The following is a 20,324-nucleotide window of genomic DNA, read 5'->3' as shown; positions in this document are numbered from 1 at the left end:
TTACTAAAAATAAAGTCCTTTGTCTTCAGTGAGCCTTCTGATCACACTGCAGCCTGAGTTGTCTCTGCCTCCTATGACCACTGCTAAACTACTCTACATTACCTCAAAAAAGGGTGACCCCAATAAAGAGATATTTGTACAGAATGCATATAGTATGCTTTTAGTCAGCTTTTATGATGTCATATGGAAAATTTTAAGCAAACATCAAAGTTTGAACTTTCTAATAGTCTTGAGATTCCCTGTAGCATCGAGAAAATTGGGGCCTGATTTCTGCTGTGAGACCTTTTTGTTTGTGTTTAATTTCTGAGCTAGAAGACAGAATTTTTGCAGCAGATTTGAATATACTAAAAACACATCTTCCACTGAATGGAGGAAATTGAGTAATTGTCTTTTACCCATGCTAGAATTGAAGTAATCCAAATAATTTCCTGGCTTCTTTTGGAGATGCTTACTTTTGGCTCTCATTTCTTGTCTTTCAGGGAACCAGACTCCCACATAATAAGTACCTTTCAAAAAGGCACCAGTTACTGATTTGTCCATCTTCATCTACTCTGTTAATGGCTTTTCACTAATGTTGGTCACAAATGCATTCATTCTCTGGTTGGAGAGGTGTAATCCATCATCCAACAGCTAGGGAAGTGAAATGCGGAAAAATTATTCTCCTAATCAGCCCAGGCTGTCTAGAGGAACAAGGGTTACAGTTCTGTGCACAGGATCAGTGCTGGTTGGTGTTGACAGTGGATTGAATGGGAGCAGTTAACAGATGTTTCAGTTATTGTTTGGCTTTGTCAGTGTGCCTAGTCAGGGATGGAAAAGCACAACACAGCATTGGACAAACATCATGCTCATTACCATGTTTTTGTTTAAAACTCTAAGGGCCAACCACTTATACAACAAGCAAAGACCCCAAAATTTGGACTGCATTGTGTAACTCCTTCCCAGGCTGTGACAAATTGGCTAACTGCAAGTACCCAAGAGCTGAAAATACCCATGGTACAGATGAGTGTTTGTTTGGGAGTTTCATCCTTGGAACTGTAACTAACTTGGTAAGTGGCTCCAGCAAAAGGATAGTCTCTTTTTATTCTCTGCAAAGCTAGGATGATATCCATCTCAGAGCTAACCTCTGAGGAGGCATTAATCGAGAGAGGTTTCAGTTGCAATATGGCACTTGAGTCTGTTCTGAAGCAGGAGCAGTATTTTTAGTGCTGCTCAGATAGTGGAATTCCTGTCCAAAACTATCCCTTCAGAAGCATTTGTTTTTCTAATCTTGTATAGGAAAAAAAAGCTGAGAAACTGTTTTATGAAAAAGAAATCCTGAATTTGGCACCACTTGAGAATTGTTCAGCATCCCACAGGATACAGATCTAAATGGGAAGAACTTTGTGATGGGGTGGAAGGCAAATGGAAATGCTGATACTGTTGTATGCACAGAATACTTGGTATACATAGAAATTGAAAATAAGACTATAAGATGTTCATATTCCACCTACACTATGTTACCATAAAATCTAACCCTATGGTATGACCCCAAATTCCTAATTTTAAGTGTCTAATTTCTCTGTATAGCTATTGGTAGACTGATTATATTTTAGGGACAATTCAGAGCATTAGGCCAGGACAGAGTTTGATGCACATGGCTTTTGGCACAGATACTGATGCAGTTACTGTCACCCTGGTTCTTGATAGTTGGCTCCTCACACACACCCTCTTGCCCTGGCACAATTCTGAGTAGAGCTACGGTGCAAAACAATTTATGGAACTAATCTGGCTGAAAAAGAATCTTATGCATTTGTTTTTGCTAATTTCTGCAGTCAGACAAGTTTCCAAGTAGTTTGCTTCAAAAAATCTTTGTTCAGCACAGTGGAAGGGACAGACTGGGGACAAGAGTAGAGAGAGAAAAGAATTGACTGAAACACAACCTTAGGAACAAAAAGCTTGTGATTAGTCCTTCATGGACTGCATTTGCTAGTGATACTGGTTGCTCAGACTACCCAGTCTGACATTTTAGAAGGTTCCCATTTTCAGAAAGCATTAATCATTCACCAACTGAAAGGAATGAGGCTCATGGAAGGTACTTCAGATTGGGCAAAATCACCCTTTGCTACTTAATGTTCCCAGGGTTCAACTGGTATATTGTAGTACAAGAAATTATTTTTGTGGACTGAGAAATATATCCCTTAAAACATTTGAACTTCTTCTTGGATCAATACAGATGTCCAATGCTGTTTTGTCCAAAAGATTAAGAATGGCAATTACAATATTAGATGAATCTGACATTGAGTAATCTGTTTCTGTTATTTAATCCAGATAATAAAAAGCATCCCTCTATTTAAATATAAGACACAGGACAGCCCAAGTTTAACAGTGGCCCATTGATTACTCACTGTTTTTAGATGAAGACGACTTCTGGGAAGAGGTAAAATATTTCTGAAAAACATGCACAATAAATTGAGTAGGATTTATTTATTTAATTTCTTGGTTCAGATATGTCTTTTAAGATCTAGAGAGAAGGAAATCTGCTGTAAATGGATTAAATTTCACCTATGCAGCGCTGCAGTGGTTGTGGTGATGCTCTGCCCTTGGTGTGGAACTACTCTAGAAGAGCTTCTGTCCTGGACCTTGGGTCCCCTGGGACTGTGCAGGACCTCACCCCACTGTAACACACAGAGCGTTGTGGGTGCCACCTGCTCTTCCTGGAGCACATATTTTGTAAAGCAATGTCCTGGACAGAGACAGTGGTTACGAAGCAGCTGCCTACACTTCTGGGGACACAGGAGTGAAGTAGGCTGCGTACTCAAGCATCCTTTTTCTCTTTTCATTCAGAGACTTGAAATATAAATTGTCGATCTACCATGTCCAGTTTCTTTACAGCAATCCTGTGGCCCTTGCAAAAACATTGCGTTTGCAAGAGTGGAGAGATGGCTAATAGGACTTTAAACTGGCTTGCAGAGATATTTTATCCCTGCACTGGATCTCTAAAGGGGTATTCCAGAAAATACAATCCATTTAGCAAACTGGCTTGACTACAGAAGTTCACAAGAAGAAACCTTTCAGTTCTCACCTTGTCCCAACATCCCTATCTGTGAGTGTCCTAACAATTGTTTGGTGTCTGAAGGCTACACAATAGAGAGGAGAAATTTTTTTCTCTGCTAATATTTCCTATAGATCTAAGCTGCTGTTGACTTACCTGGAAGTGTCCTGCTTGTGTGGCTCTCTGGTCACGCTGTGCATGTGGGACTGCTCTGTATTCTGAGCAGGCATAGACAGAAGTGGCTTAGTGAACCTTGTAATAAAATATGCATTAAGAAAGGAAAATTAACAACTGTGAATACAAAGAAAACCTCTCTTTCTCCTCCCCTACCACCTCAAAATTCTAAAAAGTACCCTTAAGATATTTCTTTTTAATACATGTTGCCTTTGAGTTATTAAAATTAACATAGAAATAGTTGATAATTGTATAGATAATCTGAAGAGATATTTACCCTTTATATATATTCTACAGAAAGAGTTATCAAATATGTAGTATCTAGATGAGAAAACAGATTTTCTGACAAGTTTTAAACAATGCACAGACATTCACAGCAACTGGTTACCTGGTTACCGGTGGTGGTGGTAGTGATGATTTTTCCTGTAAGAGAAAATGCACTGAGTTTTTTGGTCACTTTCTTCATAAAATACATTTGTATGATCCTATTTATGTTACCACATCAAGATATTAGTTTTGCATTGTGGTATAGATTTCTACTAGAGCTCTATCTGGTGATCTGCACTAGGACATGGATAGGACGTGCACTAGAAAGTGGATAGAAAATTATTCTGTCAGAACTGTCATTGCTCCTCTGATGCAGTTCTGCTCTGTAAAGCATTCCCTCAGGCTGCTTCTTCCCAAACTGGAAAACTATCTCACAGGACTTGCAAATTTCCAACCTTCCCATTTCCTCTTTTCTGCAGACCTTTAGAATTGGTCTGCCAGTTTTTCTGAGAAAGGAATGTCAGAAAGTTTTAAATGCAGACAGAGATTTGCTGCCATTCTTCCTCTTTGAAAGACGGATAATCTTTTTTCAGAATCACATTTGTACCCTGCCTGACAGCAATGCGAGTCATACTGTAGACAGGCCTCACCTCTTCTTCAGGAACCTCGTAGACTTCTGTAACACAAGGAGGGTAAAAAAGTGTTCCTTGGTTAGCAAAAACACTGCATTCTTACCAGAAAAACTGATCAAAATTTGTGTCAATTGTACTTCTGACTCTGGAAAAATAACTTGGGAGAATCTGCTCAGAACTTGACTCTGCCTCCAAAACCCCAGAGTAGCAACACCTCTGGTCTTCTAGGAGGAACTTCAGGAAGAGCCCCAGAAATTCTGATAAACAGTCACTGTATTATTAAGTTTCTTCCCCCCGCTACAACCTTCTGTTGCACTTTCCTTCTCCCCTCCCGCTTCCCCAAAGCAAGAAGAATGCTTGTGTTGTGCAAACCCAGGACAGTTTGGAAAAAACTTATTAGCACACCTGTGCCAGCGTTTAACGTCTCCTTGACTCTCAGGAAGAGATCAGGGAAATCATAAATACAAGCTGGCACATTTGTGTGGCCAGCATCCATCCATGAGCTCTGACATGCAGGTATGTTTTCATTCACAGGTATTATGAGCAAAACCCACAAACATTCTTATCTATGTCCATTTTTTTTAATGAAAATAGAACGTCAGGCTTCCTCATTATTGCGCCGAAGTGTTCCAATTCCCACCAGGGGGAGATGTTTTATTTTTTAGTAACATCTCTCAGGATCTGGTTTTTGCTTGACACTGATTTACAGAGAGGCTGAGATTGAAAAGCACATTTTAAAATGTCTAGAAAGTAACTCACGAAATCTTAAGTCATTCAGAAAAAAATTTAGTTTACAACTTGTAGTTTGCAGCTTGAAAGCTAAACACATTACTAATGAATATGCAAAGCTCTTTAAAGAAGAGCTGTGTGGTAAGTCTATAAAGGTTACATTCCAAGCAATTAATGGGATAATGAGGATGCAAAACAACTCTGAGTTGGCACTGGAAGATTAAACAAGTGTATCTGCACTTACAAAAGCAAATAGGATTCCCCTTATTTGCTTCTGCTTTTGTTTGTTTTGGTGGGGTTTTTTTTCCAAATAAATTGCTCTTCATAGAACTTAGATGGGAACACAGTTTTTAAAGGACATGAAAAACACCAGGCTATATGGAATTTCTATATGGTTAAATCTTAATGGGGTCTTAAAGTACTGGGTTTTGATTCCTATAGTGAAATGGGATTACCAACATAGTGAATCCTGTAATTGTTTTTGCTGTATTGATCTATTTGCATTCCTCACTACAGCAAAAGATTGAAAGTGAATTAATTTGGGCAAAGAACTTGTTCTAGTTTTATTCATGCTTAAAATGGATTTACTATTCAAGCTAGACAAAGCAACTGCTCATAGAAAAACTAAAGGGGAATGTATTTTTCTTTTACTGAAGTATGTCATAAGGTTTGTGTTATGGATATATAAAGCATAATTTAATATTCCTCAGTCTTAGATTATTTTATTTTTACAGTGATACAAACTCCACATACCTTGCATATTGGAAGTAAGAGAAGGCTTTGGAGAAGTAGAGGGGGGTGGCTTTTTTGTCTTCACAAATCTGTTCACAGGAGCTAAAACATATTTTATTCATGTACATACGTGCATATGTGTGTATATGCATCTATATTATATATATTTTTATCTATATATACACACCCATATATGTTAACAAACTAACAATGGAACATTTTTACAATAATAATGAATATTAAGTAGGTTCAAGTGGTAGCTTTTTTGCATGACCTTGAATAAATCAACTGAGTCGGAAGACAGCTCCTAGTTTTAAAAAGGAAACATTATTCAGTGTTCATGCCTTCCTGAATAGGTTTGATACTGTCAGTGATGTCAGAGAGCACAACTACATAGTCTTCTCTGTTTACTTTTCACCTTTGGACTGTAGTAGTTTCACTCTCCAGGTAAATATACTTCAAATAGTGAGATTAAATACAAAATTAAAAAAAATATAATCAAAGTCTGTCTTTATCTACTGAAATACATAAAAATGCTTGTTCTTCACCTGAGGCACTTCAGTAAATAAAGGATTTTAATGCTGTGCCTCCCTTGCATGAGCAGGGAGATCATGTGCCTGGTTGTACAAGGGACGGACTTAGAAAGAGCTGAGGGAGAGAGGCAGAAATTCCAGTAAGTTTAAAAGTAAAAACAATTAAAAATAATTTTCCTTGGCCTGGTCATGAGCCAAACAAGCCAGTGCCTTTTTACAAGCTGTGTTCTCTCTAACTGCTGCATCTTCACTCTTGAACCCTAGCAACAGATATTATTTGATCCATTTTTTCCACTGTTGTTCCTAATAACACAAAAATTATAAACTTAAATGACTAAAACTCACATTTTGCAGGTAGTGACATGCTGCTTTCTGTGGGTTCAATGTAGTTATCATCATCATTGTCCACTGGCACAATGTAATTATCCTATGAGAAATGCAGGACAAAAATCTATCCGTTAATCCTCCATCATGTCAACAAACTGTTGGGATTGAAGCCCTGGCAGCAGTTTATAATAGTTGCCATTTCACAGTGACTTCTATTTAGGACATTTATCATCCCTTGCAGATGGGATTCCCCATGAAAACCCTTGACCAAATAATTCCAGTTTTAGACTGCTGGATGAAAGCCATCCCTTCCCTTTGATCTTGGAGTAGTCTTTGAGGTCAGTGTTTCCCCATTGCCTGCAACTTCTTACGGATGATCAGAAGTGACTCTCTGGTCTAGAGTATCTTGTTACTCAGAGGAGGTAGATACACCCTAGGAATCAGTATAGAATTCACAGGTCATTGTTTGTGATGTACAAAGTGATTCGTCCCATAGAGGCTAAAGAGACCAGATCATGGCATTGCTGTAATCTGTTTTATTGGTCTGGGGTCACTGGACATTTAAACGGCCAAAACAAGAATATCTGTAAACTTTACCTCATCATCACTACACTCCTTAGGCTTCGGTGGTACTTTTGGTTTTGCAGCAGGAGATGGCAATGGCAGGGATGGCACACATGGTTTCTTTGGTCTGGACATGGCTGGACTGGGCGTACTTGGGAGAGGTTTGTTGATGGGAGGAAGCTGTGGGTGACTGGTGCGATTGTCTTTTAACATGGAAGAAAACAACAATTTTAGCAAAAATTACACATTAGCCTCTTCACTGTCTTCTACCACCTGTGCAAATGAGTCTTTTCTTGTGGCTGCAGCTCAGGTCAAGAGGCAGACCTGAGCACAGGTGGTCTTGATGTTGAGACTTGTGTGCAAATTGGTCCTATTTCATTGCTCAAGGTACCAACCGAGTCCTCTGTATCAGTCTGTTTAACTCCCTGGGGAAACAAAGAGCTACACAGCTCTCACACCCATGGCTGGCTGGTGTAGTCCTTTCTTTAGTATGTCCTGTGCTGGTATGAACTTTGATGATAGGAAGTGAGAAAGAACCTATCTGATATACCAGAAAAACAACTGTTACAGAGCAGAAAGGGTGGGACCAGAACTTAAATTATGCCAGGTTCTCTGGGGTGTCACTTTAGCAGTTCTCTCTACAAAGGACGCATGAATGAAGTGCTGATAAACTTCTGTGACTATGTATGTGGTTTTTTAGCATTTGATGAATATTCTGCAACCAGTAACAGTCTTGTATCATACAAAAATGAAAGCAGGCATTGTTTCAATGTTTCTCTTATGCATGTCTCTGTCATTCACTTCATTGCAATCTGTGCTTGGTTGAAAACAATTGAAACAGAAAGAAAAAAACCGCATTTATAATGGATGGATTTAAACTTGATTCTATCTGTTTTTTCAGGATATATATCATCCTTAATACCAATCATAAAGGACGATATGGAGTGAATATTTGGGATGTTTTATCCTCTGTTTTACTGCTTTTGGAATAATGATTGAAGTAACAGAGAAGATTCAGAAGTGAACTGTCTAGTCTTATATGCCTAATCTTCAATGTGAATTCCTGCATCATAATATGTGGATTAATCTGGAGCCAAGTCAGTGATCGCTCCCATACCTTTGCTTGAATTTTGTAGTTAGTAGATGTCTACCAAAGTCTCTGGGACACATTAGATTAAAATTCTAAACATAACTACCATCAATACTAGCTTGTTTCATGCTGTAATAAAAAAAATCCGTACTCCTGAATGCTTAAGATCTGATTGTCAGAATTAAAATCAAACTCTTGAGGAAAGGACAGTTAGTCCTTTTGAAGCCACTTGTCTTCTGGTACTGATCAATAAGCAATTATCAAGGTGACACAGTCAACTATTCCATAGCTACCTGCATATTCACCCCTAGAAATAGGGAATGCAGAGGGAATCTTCTTTTTCTCCTTCTCACTTGGAGGTGGCTCATAGCTATCATCAGGATTCTCTTCACTGGGGACCACATACATCTCAGAGTCAGAGTGGTCATCTGGATTTTCATAATCACTGTCCTAGAAAGACAGAACTTCCCATTTCTCATCTCATAACATACTTATGGCTTCACAGCAATGTATAACACCAATATCCTTGCAGGAGTGCAATAGCTAAATTACAACAATCTATTTGTGAAAGGACACATTACATTCTCTTTTAGTGCTTCCTCATTAAACAAACAGGCACTCCTGCATGCCTCCCCTTCTGCTCCTCCAAGGAACTTCCTGCTCCCTGTCTTCTTGCTGTCTCCAAGGAGTCCTTTCACCTCAAGAGCTCAGTCTTCAAATTCTGGACCAACAGCTTGTTTCCCTTCATAGGACGTTTTCTTTCTAGTTCCATCTAGGACTCTTGCTGTGTCTTGTCACTTCCTCTCCCTTTCCTATTAAAAGGGTAGTCAAGATCTAACTCCTGAAGGAAACTGGTTGCTTCAGGCTGACAGCTGCACCATTACTTTACATGGCTGATGACCATGACTTGCTTAATTCTAATGCTTTCTAAAATCTTAGGAGAAATCTTTCATTTTTAGGAAGTGGCTTTCCTCTCCTCACCTCTCCTACCCTCCCTCCCCCACATAAAAGATCTTACTGGTTTCAGAAATTATTGTTCAGTTTGAGAAGTCCCTCAAATTGATGCCATGTGCTTACTTTATCCGAAAAGCTTAGTGTCCATGACTACCATTGACAGTGCTAAAAATCAGTGGCTACTCATGATGTAACAAATTAGGTAATATTTCAGTAGATGATTCAACCCCAAACTTTTCTTATTATTTCTTGTCCTAACTTGTTGTTACAGTAAGCTCCAACTACCCCAAAATATGTACTTACAAAGTCATCTGACCATTGTTCCTCTTCATTGTCTGCATGTTCTAAACCAAACAAAGATTATTTAAGGTGATGGAATAGTGAACATAAATGTTTATCTTAATAGTTTTTTCAATCCATACTTATCATATTCAGTTTTAAAAGAGTGGTCAAAATTTCTAAACAGTTCAGAGCAACACATCTGGTAAATTAAATGCCTTCTTGCTTACTTTGGACAAATTGTTTCAGAGCTGTTGGAAAAACATTAGAAAATGGCAAACTGCACATGATCTGAACAGCAGAGAATGCACTTTGCCCACAGTGTCCTGCTAATGCATCTCATTTTTAAGTACGGGTGACAATTTCTAGATAATGGAACTATTGCTGACCCCCAGGCCCTACACTTTCTTCTTTCTTGGTTAAAGCTCTAAGATAGCACACTAATTACAAGTGTTTATGTTATATATGGACAGTTATCTGCTAAGTTCCAACCTATTTACTTTGCTTCAGTTATTGTCTTAACAAGATGGTTGTTAACTTGTAAAACTAGCCATGAATTAGTTTGTAGGCAGTGCTGTAGGACAGGCAAGTAGAGTTCAACCTCTAAGATAATACCATTAATATAATAATTACATAATGAATTAAGATTTTGCATCTGTGATCATTCATTTTGTCAGTTTTTCCCTGTTTACTTTCACATCGCAGTTTCCAGTAAGGAGAGACTGGATGCAAATTCTCCTTCATTTTTCACAACAGCCTACATATGGATAAAGACTCATTTTGAAGAGTAGTTACTTGCTATTTTTTGCTAGCCTTTCATTTCAGAGGTGTGAACCACCTTCAGAGTTGTTGATAATGGTATCCTCTTCTCTCATTAAAAACAAATTATGAGGGAATGTATAACTGAAATACTGTTAGGCATATACATAAGAAATTTACATAGACATGCAGTTTAAATTTACATTGCTACAGACTTACCTGAAGCATAATCCCTTTGTGGTAGACTTGGTGGTGGCTTTTTTTTAAGGCTGTAAATGATAATTATTACATTTATGATCTTATAAGTAACAATCACTAGAAGGGAGCATTAGCCAGACACATAAAAAAGCTGATAACAAAAGATACCTGCAGCTGAAGAAATACAGATTATCATCACAGATGGTTAGCAGATAGCTGCAGAAGAATGCTTTGAAAAGCTAGAAACAGATAAGACATTAAAATATAATCTAAGATTTTAATTTTTTTTTTCACTAAGAACACATGTTGAAAGAACAGCTTCCTTGCTCACCCCCCTCCTTTTTGTTTCCAGTTCAGAAACAGAGCAAAGATAAATGAATGTCTGTTGGAAGATGAAAATCTGTTCAGGTTCACAGAGGCTTTGCTAAGACTCTGACAAAAGAGAGTGATGTAGCACTCTCCATTGGTATTGTTAGAACTATAATTTTGTATGCAGTTCATTTGCTGATTAATTTTTAAAAGTACATCAGGTCTTTCAGTGCCAGATTCTGTTTCTACTTATAATTATTTTATGATGTTATGTCCCTTTTTTGGTAAAAACTGTTATAATGGCACTTTTAATACCAAGTGAATATAGAGATAATTTGCAGAAATATTGAGATGATTGCTATGGCTATACATATTCATATGCATATGTATGTGCCTGTATATATATTTAGCAAGTAGAAGTACACATGTATATAATACATGTGTATACATATATATATATATATATGTGGATATTCATATATACTCCTCCTTGCTAAGTTGCAGTTGTCCAAAGAAGACACTGAATTACAGTAAGTTGAATTATTTTATAATGTAACAAAAGAAAAGAATTTGAGTTTAAGGTCAAGATGGAATGGTGCATGTGTAACATCAGAGCCCAGACTAATGCCTCTGAAGATGAAAAAAACCCAACCCTTTGCTATTTATAACCAGATAACATAATCAATGAAATTAAAATGACTCTTCAAAGTGACTTTTGAACGTTGTCTGACATTGTCTGACAGCTGCCCTGTAACACTGATGAGACCCCACTGTGGACCTGAAGCTTTGTCCACTGAATTGATGGCTTCACTCGTTCTTCAGTCAGGTCCTAACAAATTCATTTGCACAAATGAGCAAGTCATTAAAAAAAGAATCCACGAAGAATTTAAAATGCTTTCCTATGATCTGTGAGCAATGGTGATGTCTACAAATTTTGCTTTACCACCAGAATTTGTCACTCAGTATTTAAGTCCTGGGCATGCTGCTCAGGTGTCATTGTTCAGGTACTACTGTAACTCAGGGTGGTTGGCATGCTGGTTCTAACACATCAACTTTTTCTACCTGTTCTAAGGAATGTTTTCGTTACTTCTGAGTTGAATTCATGGAATTCTGTTGTTCAGATAGTCACCTAAATCACTCCATACACATGCATGATTCAATGAATAAATGGTGTAGGCATTGCTAAAGCTCAAAAAAGCCCAATCACCCTCTTCCCTCTACTCCCTTCCCCACGCCCAACAAATAAAAAACAATCCAGGGAGATTATTTTTGCAATATTGCAATTCACAATATTAATTATTAACACTAATGATGGATAGTTGCTGCCTCCAAAGTTTTAACTTCTGCAGCATAACATAACAGTGTTCAAACAGTAAATTAAAAGCATTCTCAACAGCCCTGCTGTTCTCTTCCTTCAGGTTAGCACAGCCATGTTAGATAGAAAAACCCAGGGCCACTGCCAGGGCACATCTCAGCTCTCAGAGAGAGTAGACCAAGATCTATTGATGTACTTTGCAACATGTCTATCGTTAGTTGTTCAGAAATGTTAGAGACTTGGAAAATAGTGGAACTGAGGCAACAGTAAGAGGCTGGCTGGGTCATGGTGTAAAGTTACATGGTTTAAGCAACATTACACATTTCTAAGCTGCTAAGCAGAAGGCTTCCACACTTTGCCCCAAGCCCCAGAAATCCTGGCAGTGGCCCTGTCAGAAAATGTAAATATGTTATAACAAAAGCATATGAAGTACAAAAGTCTGTGTCTAAGCACCTATCATGCTATTGTGCAGCTATGAAATAGCATACCGATCCCAAGTATCTTTCCCAGTTTTGCAAATTAAGGCCACTTGTTCATTTTGGAACCTGAATATCAATAGAAGAAAAGAAATTATGCTTCTGTCACAGAGCTGAAACAGTTCACAGCCACATCTCTATTTGCTAGTATCTCTGCAAATATGTTATTTATTCTAAAATTCAAATCCACTTTAAAAGTAATTCTCACTGTATTTACTGAATGCTAGATCTGTAATTAGGCTCTTTGCTTTACAGGAGCCAGAACTTTACCCAGTGTGCAAGCCACAACACAAGCTCAAAAGACTTAACTCCTATTCCAAGGCATGGTTATGGAGCTATTTCAGATTGTGATGTCATTATCCACACAAATGCTGCAGAATGGCAATTGACTTTGTCCTGTTCCCCTGAAGTTTATGAGAAAGGACTGAAGAATCAAATGCCATCCAACTTAGCATACATACTGTAGTGTATTTAATTTTAGTATAAACATTTTACCTTCAACAAATAACCAAGAAACATTTGAGACATTTCAAGCAATGGGGTATAGATGCCTCTCACACAAGAACAGAATGCATAGTACAGAAATTTACACCAGCTTAAAAGAGAATAAGCTATTCCATTTTCAAACGATGTATTCCGAGATCGCCCCCCTATAGCATACTGAGCATGATCCAACAAAACATTTAGGCATGTGCTTAACTTTTCTCACATATATGGTCCTGTAGGAACAGCAAATATTAATTACATACTTGGAATTTGCAGCACCTATTTGTTTTCCTACACTAAATGGAGAATTTTTAAATAAACTCCAGCAGAGGTTGGCGTGTTTTGCTCTAGCAACACTTTTTTATGCAGGCTACACCCAGAAAAGTAACCAAACACATGCAGTAGTAGCCCTTTCTGCATAGCACTTAATTCTCCCACAGGTGCATTTCCCCACTAGTGTTTTTGCTCACTCCCTCAGCATTTAAGATGTGCCTGAAAACTCAAATGTTTTCAAAAATCCTTCAATTTTTCTATTTTAAAGTCTGTACAAAGACTCCCTTCTTAAGGGCCATTTAAACTTAATAGTTTTTACAAAAATTATACTGATATCATTGCTTAGTTGAGTATTTATAGGACATATTACTTTTAAGTGAACTAGATCATCACATTTGTGATTAAAAGATAAATTAATTGAACTTTGCCAGAAACATTGCTAGAGTTCCAAAAGGTGTGATGCAGCTGACAGATAAACTTTTCCTGAACTGTGTTCATGATCTAATGGAATAGTTTGTTGTAGATTTGGAAGTATGTGACAATTGTACAAGACAAAACTAATCTGAAACACTCTTTTTTTTTTCTTTTGGAAAGTGTTATTACTACTCTTTCACACATTTTCTTTACAATGTTCTATGATAGTGAAATAGCATCTAGCTGTGATTTATTTTTCTTCACTTTGACGAAATATTGTTATATTAATGAAAATCCTGGCACTCAAAATATTCTATTCAGCTACACAGTGACTTTCATGATTCTTCAGAATAACTCATAAAATTAGGTATGATTTTTTTTTGTCATTTTCTTTTTCTAAGTGTGGTACATCTTGATTTTAGTACATTTCTCTCATTATTTGGTTCATAGAACACTGCTTTTCCCTTTGCCAAGAACTGGATCATGGATTTTTTCTAGTTACAGCCATGCAGATCAAAGAGACATTTAGTAATGCAATGACCATTATTCTCCCTGAAGTTACTGCCTAAGTTGTAGTTGTAAATGGTATAGAAAAATGGGCCAGACAAATCTGAAGTAGACCTACCCAACTAAAAAGCTGGGCAAAACATCTTCTTTTCATTTTTAGGTCACATAGCAAATATATTGGCAAGAAATGGACATATTTGGATTGTGTACTGTAGACACGTAACTACAAGCACATGATTTCTGATGGCATTGCAAAGGAGGTTTTGAGAACATGAGATATTGCAACAAGGTGAGCAAACTGACCTTCTAGTTTCCTATTCAACACAGTAGGTTAGCACCTACCAAAACTTCAGGGTGAAGTCCTGACTTTGCTCTACATTCAGTATGACTTTTAGCACCAACTCTAGTGGAGCCAGGTTTCCACAGAATGAAGCCCAGAGGCTTAAAGCTTATGATTTACAGATGACTGCTATGTCTTTATGGCGTGTTTCAAGCATAGGCAACCATTCTGCAGCATGAAGCCTGTGATTTCTCTACTTCCCTCTTCTGTACTACCAAGGATGTGAATATGAAAAAAATACCCCCAGCTCTCGTTGTTTATACAATGTTGGCTACACCCATTGCTTCTACACCTGAGTGCATAAACCTCTTTGACACCATGATCTGCCCAGCAGCTGCGACTCCACTACTGTAAACAGTGTGGTATATAATTAAGGGCAAGCAGGTGACTGCTATCCTGCAATTTTTTACTGCCAGAAAATTTTGAGTCAGGATGGGGAACAAACAGGAACTTTTACCTAATGAAGAAACAACTTACCAATTTCTTTCCTGTTCCCACCACTGCTCAGGCTGCCTTCTGCAGACCTTTAAGAGACACGTGAATGGTAGAGGAATCCCTCCACACCTGCACCCCAGATGGACTAAAATGGAGAGCAAGTCTCCATGCAAGAACTCCTCTTACATTTCTGCATAATCAAGAGCCAATCCAGATTGTAGAAGTGTTTTAACAAATACTGGTAATAAGTCCAATGTATTTGAGTAGCAGAGGTTTACAGTATAAATCTGTGTGACAGCTTTAGGTTTCAAATATGCAAATACACTACTTGAATTCCCTCAAATTATTTTTACTTATAATACATTTGAATTTGATGGGTTTATTCCAGTATATCAACAGACTCTAAATCTGTGCTACATAAAGCAAATTTTTAAAAGAAAAAATCTGGCTTCAGTCGTGTTTAGTTCCTTAACACCTAATAAAATAATTCTGTAACTGAAATGGAAGTAATGGTCAACTGGTTAATGACATTTTTTGTAAAAAGTGTTTTAAAATAAAAATCAAACAAAAAGTCCCTAAAGGGCACATTGAAAGGAATACAGCCAGTTCTAATTCTGTAAAGCTTGGCACCTCTTGTACATATCCTCAGTGTTGTCAACTCAAGCTTTTATTGCAACTCATTATGTGCTGGGTTCAAGACATCGGTTCTGGAGTCATATGCAAATGTAAGAAATTCTTTCTTCAATTTTTTAAAAAACTAAATTTCTGATCTTGCTAACTACACAAGAGATTAATAGGATTCAGATGAAACAGAGTAGCATCAGAAAGATTATTATACGTATACTTTTTATATCTCAATTTGTATTCTTATAGCTGGAAGAGTTGAAATGTGAGCTTTGTCCTGCAGTCATACATTGAGAGAGTTTTTATGAGCCTGCTCTTTTTTATAGGTGTTTTTTTTTAATCTTGGGTGAATCAAAGAACTGCAGGGTTATATCAGCAATTTGTATCTGACATTTAGTGATGGTACTTCTGACCTTCCCAGCTTCCACTCACTACATTTAGTTCTTGTTACTTCACCCTTGTCTTTCTTCCCCTCTTACTCTGTAGGAAGGACACACAGAGCAATACTGATTAACAGGAAAATTCACATTCAGGCAACTCTGGGAGACAGTTTGCAGTCTCAGATTATAAACCTGAGATGCTTCTGTTGTTTTTGCCATCTGCTTTCCTCTCTGAGGCTTTTGAACTGGACCCACTGCAACATTATTAATTACACTTAAACTACTACCACAAAGTAGGAAGCCACTCTTCATTAAAAGGCAGCAGCAACAACAACAAACCCTCTTCACCCTCCTCTCCTTCAAAAACCCACCAAAACCCTTTTGACAGCCTACAAGCCTACAAGGACCCTGGGAGCAGGTCCTAGCTGAAACTACAAGTTTTTTGCAGTTGGGTCTCTGAACACAGTGGTCTATTTATATATACCCTGTGTTCGAAACAAACCCACACAAAATAAATTAAAGACCAAAGTAGATGAAAGAGGGTAATTTTAATGGAAAATCTCCTTTTGCACTTGTGTGGAAATAACGAGTACATACACCAAGTGACTGTGATTTACTGCAAATTGCAGCAGTGTTAAAGAGGATGAGTAAAGGAAAAAATTATCTCAAGAATCTTATCAGGTGTTTAACCCTCAGAGCCTGCTCAAGGTCTGTGGACAGAAACAGCTGTGAAAATAAGACCACAAAGCAGGGCTTGCAGGCTAAGGGAACAGGAGAGGCAGGTGATTGCTGCTGCTTCTAGAAATGTATCCCACTCCTCTGCCAGGGATAGCAGCCGCCCCACAGACACCAGCCCCACCTGGGGCAATAGCTGAGCCAGCCTGGCAGTGCAGAGCTCTTGCACAAACAAACCAGGCAGAGCCCTATTGCTTCTCTCGAGGGTGTACTGATTGCTTCATAGAGACCAAGTATTAGTTCTGCTTTTTCCTTTAAGTGAGCCATCGTGGTCACTTTGAGAACTATTTTAAACAATGTTCCCAGGTGCCTTTTATGTACAAGAGCTGTATTTCTAGAATTTAATATGGTCATCCTGGAAACACTGCAAGTACTGTGTGCTAATTAACTTTTCAAAGTACTTATTACGTTTGTTGCCAATGACCCATGTAAAGAAAGACATTTGAATGAGAAAATCACATCCAAATGGAAGTCCTTGCAAATGAGCTTTTGCATTAAGAAAGTGTGTTAAATAGCTAATTGGTTTAAATAGATGTTTGACTGGAAACAGCGAATAGTGTATTCATTTGACAGGGATGCACAATTACTGGAATTTCTTTCAATGTATAAATGCACATGAATATTTTATGATACTCCCATGCACGTGACATCAATATGCATGCTGTACAGCACTTCTTACTGGAATAAGGAAGTGGATAATAATGCTGGATTTTGTTTTATGGGACTGAATCACAAGAGGACTTAACATTTTTATAGGAATTTTACCTATGATGTCTGATGAGCTGGTTCAAGATAGAGCTCAAATTAAACTTAATTGCCATAGGTGGCCTAAGCAGTTGCCTAAGGAGAAAGGCACAGATCCAAACAACAGGCGATGACCCCTCCCAAAGAACATTCAAGAAAAGTCTGTTTCACTCAAATACTGTTTTTTCAGGGCTACAAACACAACCTGTTACTGGAGTCCAACTTTTCAGCTACTTTATGATAGTTTTAATACTAATGAGAATTCTGAATGTCACAGTCTGAACTGAAGCTCTTCACATACACTGAAGTACATCCCTCTAGAATAACATGATCCCTCCACTAAAGCATTATGTATTATGTTACGATGAGAACTTCCCCAAACTGATAAAACTAGAGACTGATTTCAAACTTACTTTTTGAACTTGTTTATTATGCCACTTTCATTTTTCTTGATGTCGTGCACCATCTTTTGAAGCTTCCTGTAAGATATTAAACAAAGCCAGCATTAAAATTACCAAGTGGTAGAACATCCATTTCTATAAATTAAGAAAACTATGCTTAATATATCCTCAATAAGTAGTTTAGCTGCTAAATAATTTGTGCATGAATTTTTCCTCCCTTTTGAACACAGCCCTTTAGCATTATTTGTGTTATCCTTCTTAGTACAATTAAATGCAGTTTAAACAATCAATTTAATAGTGAGTGCATCAGGAAGAAACATCATTGCCTAATATTTCAATGTTAACAATTTGCCCAGAACTGTCTTTAGAACACTGCACAGCTACAATGGGAATGCCCTCTGACTTCTGACTTTACATGGAACATTTTACCTCACGTTGATAGTGTTTGCAGTTACAATGGCAGGGAGAAACCAATACATTCATGGGCTCAGGCCATTTGAGAAACTATTAGAGTATTGATGACTTTGAGCTGTAAAATCACATGATCTTAGGACTCCAGTTACATGTACTGATCTGGAATTGTAGTTTGTTTCATTCATCAGTTGCACTGATCTCATGAGAATTTTAATCACAACTATTTGAGTTTCTTATTTTTCGGTCAGCAAGTATCATTTAGAATCCTACCCCCCCTTTTCATTTGAAAAGCCAACAACACTAAAATCAAGTCAAAGTCAAGAACATAGATAGAACTTTTTGCAAAAGACAACTTCATAGTGAAACCTGTCCAAAGTCTGCAGATACTAGAACCTTCTATAGAATGCATATATATTTTTAGTTTCTTCACACAGTATGTGTTCTTCCTGTTCATCTAAACTTAGCCTTTTTTATTACATGAATGATGAAGATTGTAGCACAAGCAATATTGTTCTTTTATTTTCAAAAAGCACTTAAAAAATTTGCCTTCCATTCTTCATTGTAAGTTATCCATGTCATTGCACATTTTAGTCATCCCTACTTCCTCTCTGATGCACAATCAGGGTACCAATAGACTCTTGGATGCTTTGCTTATAAAGAGAAGTACAAGCATCAAGGTACTCTTTCTTCTTTTTAAAGTTTTCTTTAAACTTGCAACCTTATTATTCAGAAGGTTGAGTAATGCACAGAGCTTCACTAAAAAGAGACAGCTTCCAGCTTCATCATTAGTAACAAAAAACTTTCTCTTGAAAATTAAAACAATTTTTTCATAGGAAATTGGAATTAGATGAGAATGAGCTAATGAAAATCTGGAAGTAACTGCACTAACGTGATTATTTATCTGCAGTCCTTGGTTTGGGCTGAGCAGACAAGTAGCCACTCAAGGCATCATGTAGCAGTTGAATATTGGGCTTATGCTGGAAAGGATCTTTCTACCTCTGCTACTGATTTTAGAGCAATTGTGTTAGTGCAAATTAATCCCATTTTATCAGACTTGCTTAAAAAGAACAGTTGAATAACAGAACTTCTAAGTTTTTAGAAAACTGAATAATGAAGACTTACTTTATTCTTAATAATGTTTATTAACGGAACAGAAAAAAACTGATCCTTTCACTATGTCAGCTGAAATTGAAGGATAATCCACATTTTTACCAGCCCTGTAATAGAATAATATGGTATAACCTTCTCTGATAAGCTGTATCATGAGTCTGATACTTGAAGAGTATTCCTAGCACCTCAATCTTTCCCCAAATTTACTTAAAAAGCCATTTAACCTATTCTCTCTAGGTGCTCAATTCAGAAAAAAAATAGTTATAATAATGGACAAATAATTCACAAGCACATCTTTAACTTTTGCTGAAAACTCAAATTATTAATTTACAGCAAAAATATACAGTGTTACGTGCTGATATAAAGAAATAAATTACTTATAGGTGTGAAAAACAGGTGCACAGCAAAATGTTCCAAGATTTCCAGCAACAATGTATTACTGTCAAGGAAGCTTGGATTATTATCTAAACTAAACAGATACAATAAATCTGGGGTGAAAAGCTCAGATGAACTTCTGCTTTTCTGTGGTATTTGTTCTTGGTTTTTTACCTAACAGATTCAGCTTTTGGTTATGCTTGAAAGATCCCAAATAGCCATTTTCCACAGTTTACTGTTTCTGTGTTGTGCCCCAGCTGGCACCTGGCAGTGTCTATGAATTAAAAGTAATGAGGAATGAAAAGACTGAGAGGAGATTTAAATGGTTTGGTTCCAGTTTGGGGAGAGCGGTTGTCTGCCAGCACTTGTGTTTCCTTCAGAAAGGCTCGCCAGACTTCAATCAGGCTTACATGGAAGCCTCAGTTACATTTCTTCCTGAGTTTGTTGTTCACTTGAGACAGGACTCAAACATCATCAACAACAAAAAAATCCAGTTGTAGATTTATATCTGAGTATTGCTTATTGCTCAGTGCTGACATGAATATATCTTTACATGAGCAAAGTTAGGGCTTTATTTTAAAAAAAGTGGGCTTTTTTCACCTTACCGCTTTTATTCTATATTATCATTTTGTTGCAAAAAAAAAATTTACACACAAATAAAACCCACCCCAAAACTGCTAACCACAAGTACTGGAACAGTTTGCTTTTCATTTGACC

The 20,324-nt window shown here is 37.4% G+C and overlaps 1 protein-coding gene across 9 annotated transcripts in view; it reads right to left on the bottom strand.

Moving 5' to 3' along the window:
* Positions 1–20,324, bottom strand: part of BLNK (B cell linker) — a 101,492-nt gene that overhangs the window by 13,433 nt on the left and 67,735 nt on the right. For 6 of the 9 annotated variants that reach the window (XM_071564022.1, XM_071564024.1, XM_071564023.1 and 3 more), the window contains 12 exons: positions 17,721–17,786; positions 12,382–12,438; positions 10,291–10,340; positions 9,337–9,377; positions 8,373–8,529; positions 7,023–7,192; positions 6,444–6,525; positions 5,587–5,667; positions 4,123–4,148; positions 3,594–3,628; positions 3,188–3,283; positions 2,385–2,427 (listed from right to left, as the gene is read on the bottom strand). In XM_071564022.1, coding sequence (XP_071420123.1) covers positions 2,385–2,427; positions 3,188–3,283; positions 3,594–3,628; positions 4,123–4,148; positions 5,587–5,667; positions 6,444–6,525; positions 7,023–7,192; positions 8,373–8,529; positions 9,337–9,377; positions 10,291–10,340; positions 12,382–12,438; positions 17,721–17,786 — 904 coding nt within the window. Of the gene's footprint in view, positions 1–2,384; positions 2,428–3,187; positions 3,284–3,593; positions 3,629–4,122; positions 4,149–5,586; positions 5,668–6,443; positions 6,526–7,022; positions 7,193–8,372; positions 8,530–9,336; positions 9,378–10,290; positions 10,341–12,381; positions 12,439–17,720; positions 17,787–19,244; positions 19,340–20,324 lie in introns of those variants that run through there. The other 3 variants (XM_071564021.1, XM_071564027.1, XM_071564028.1) reach the window with 2 other exon arrangements.

Source organism: Pithys albifrons, chromosome 9 (assembly GCF_047495875.1).
Source record: "Pithys albifrons albifrons isolate INPA30051 chromosome 9, PitAlb_v1, whole genome shotgun sequence".
In the NCBI taxonomy this organism is placed as follows: domain Eukaryota; kingdom Metazoa; phylum Chordata; class Aves; order Passeriformes; family Thamnophilidae; genus Pithys; species Pithys albifrons.
This window is presented reverse-complemented; position numbering and strand designations above follow the sequence as displayed.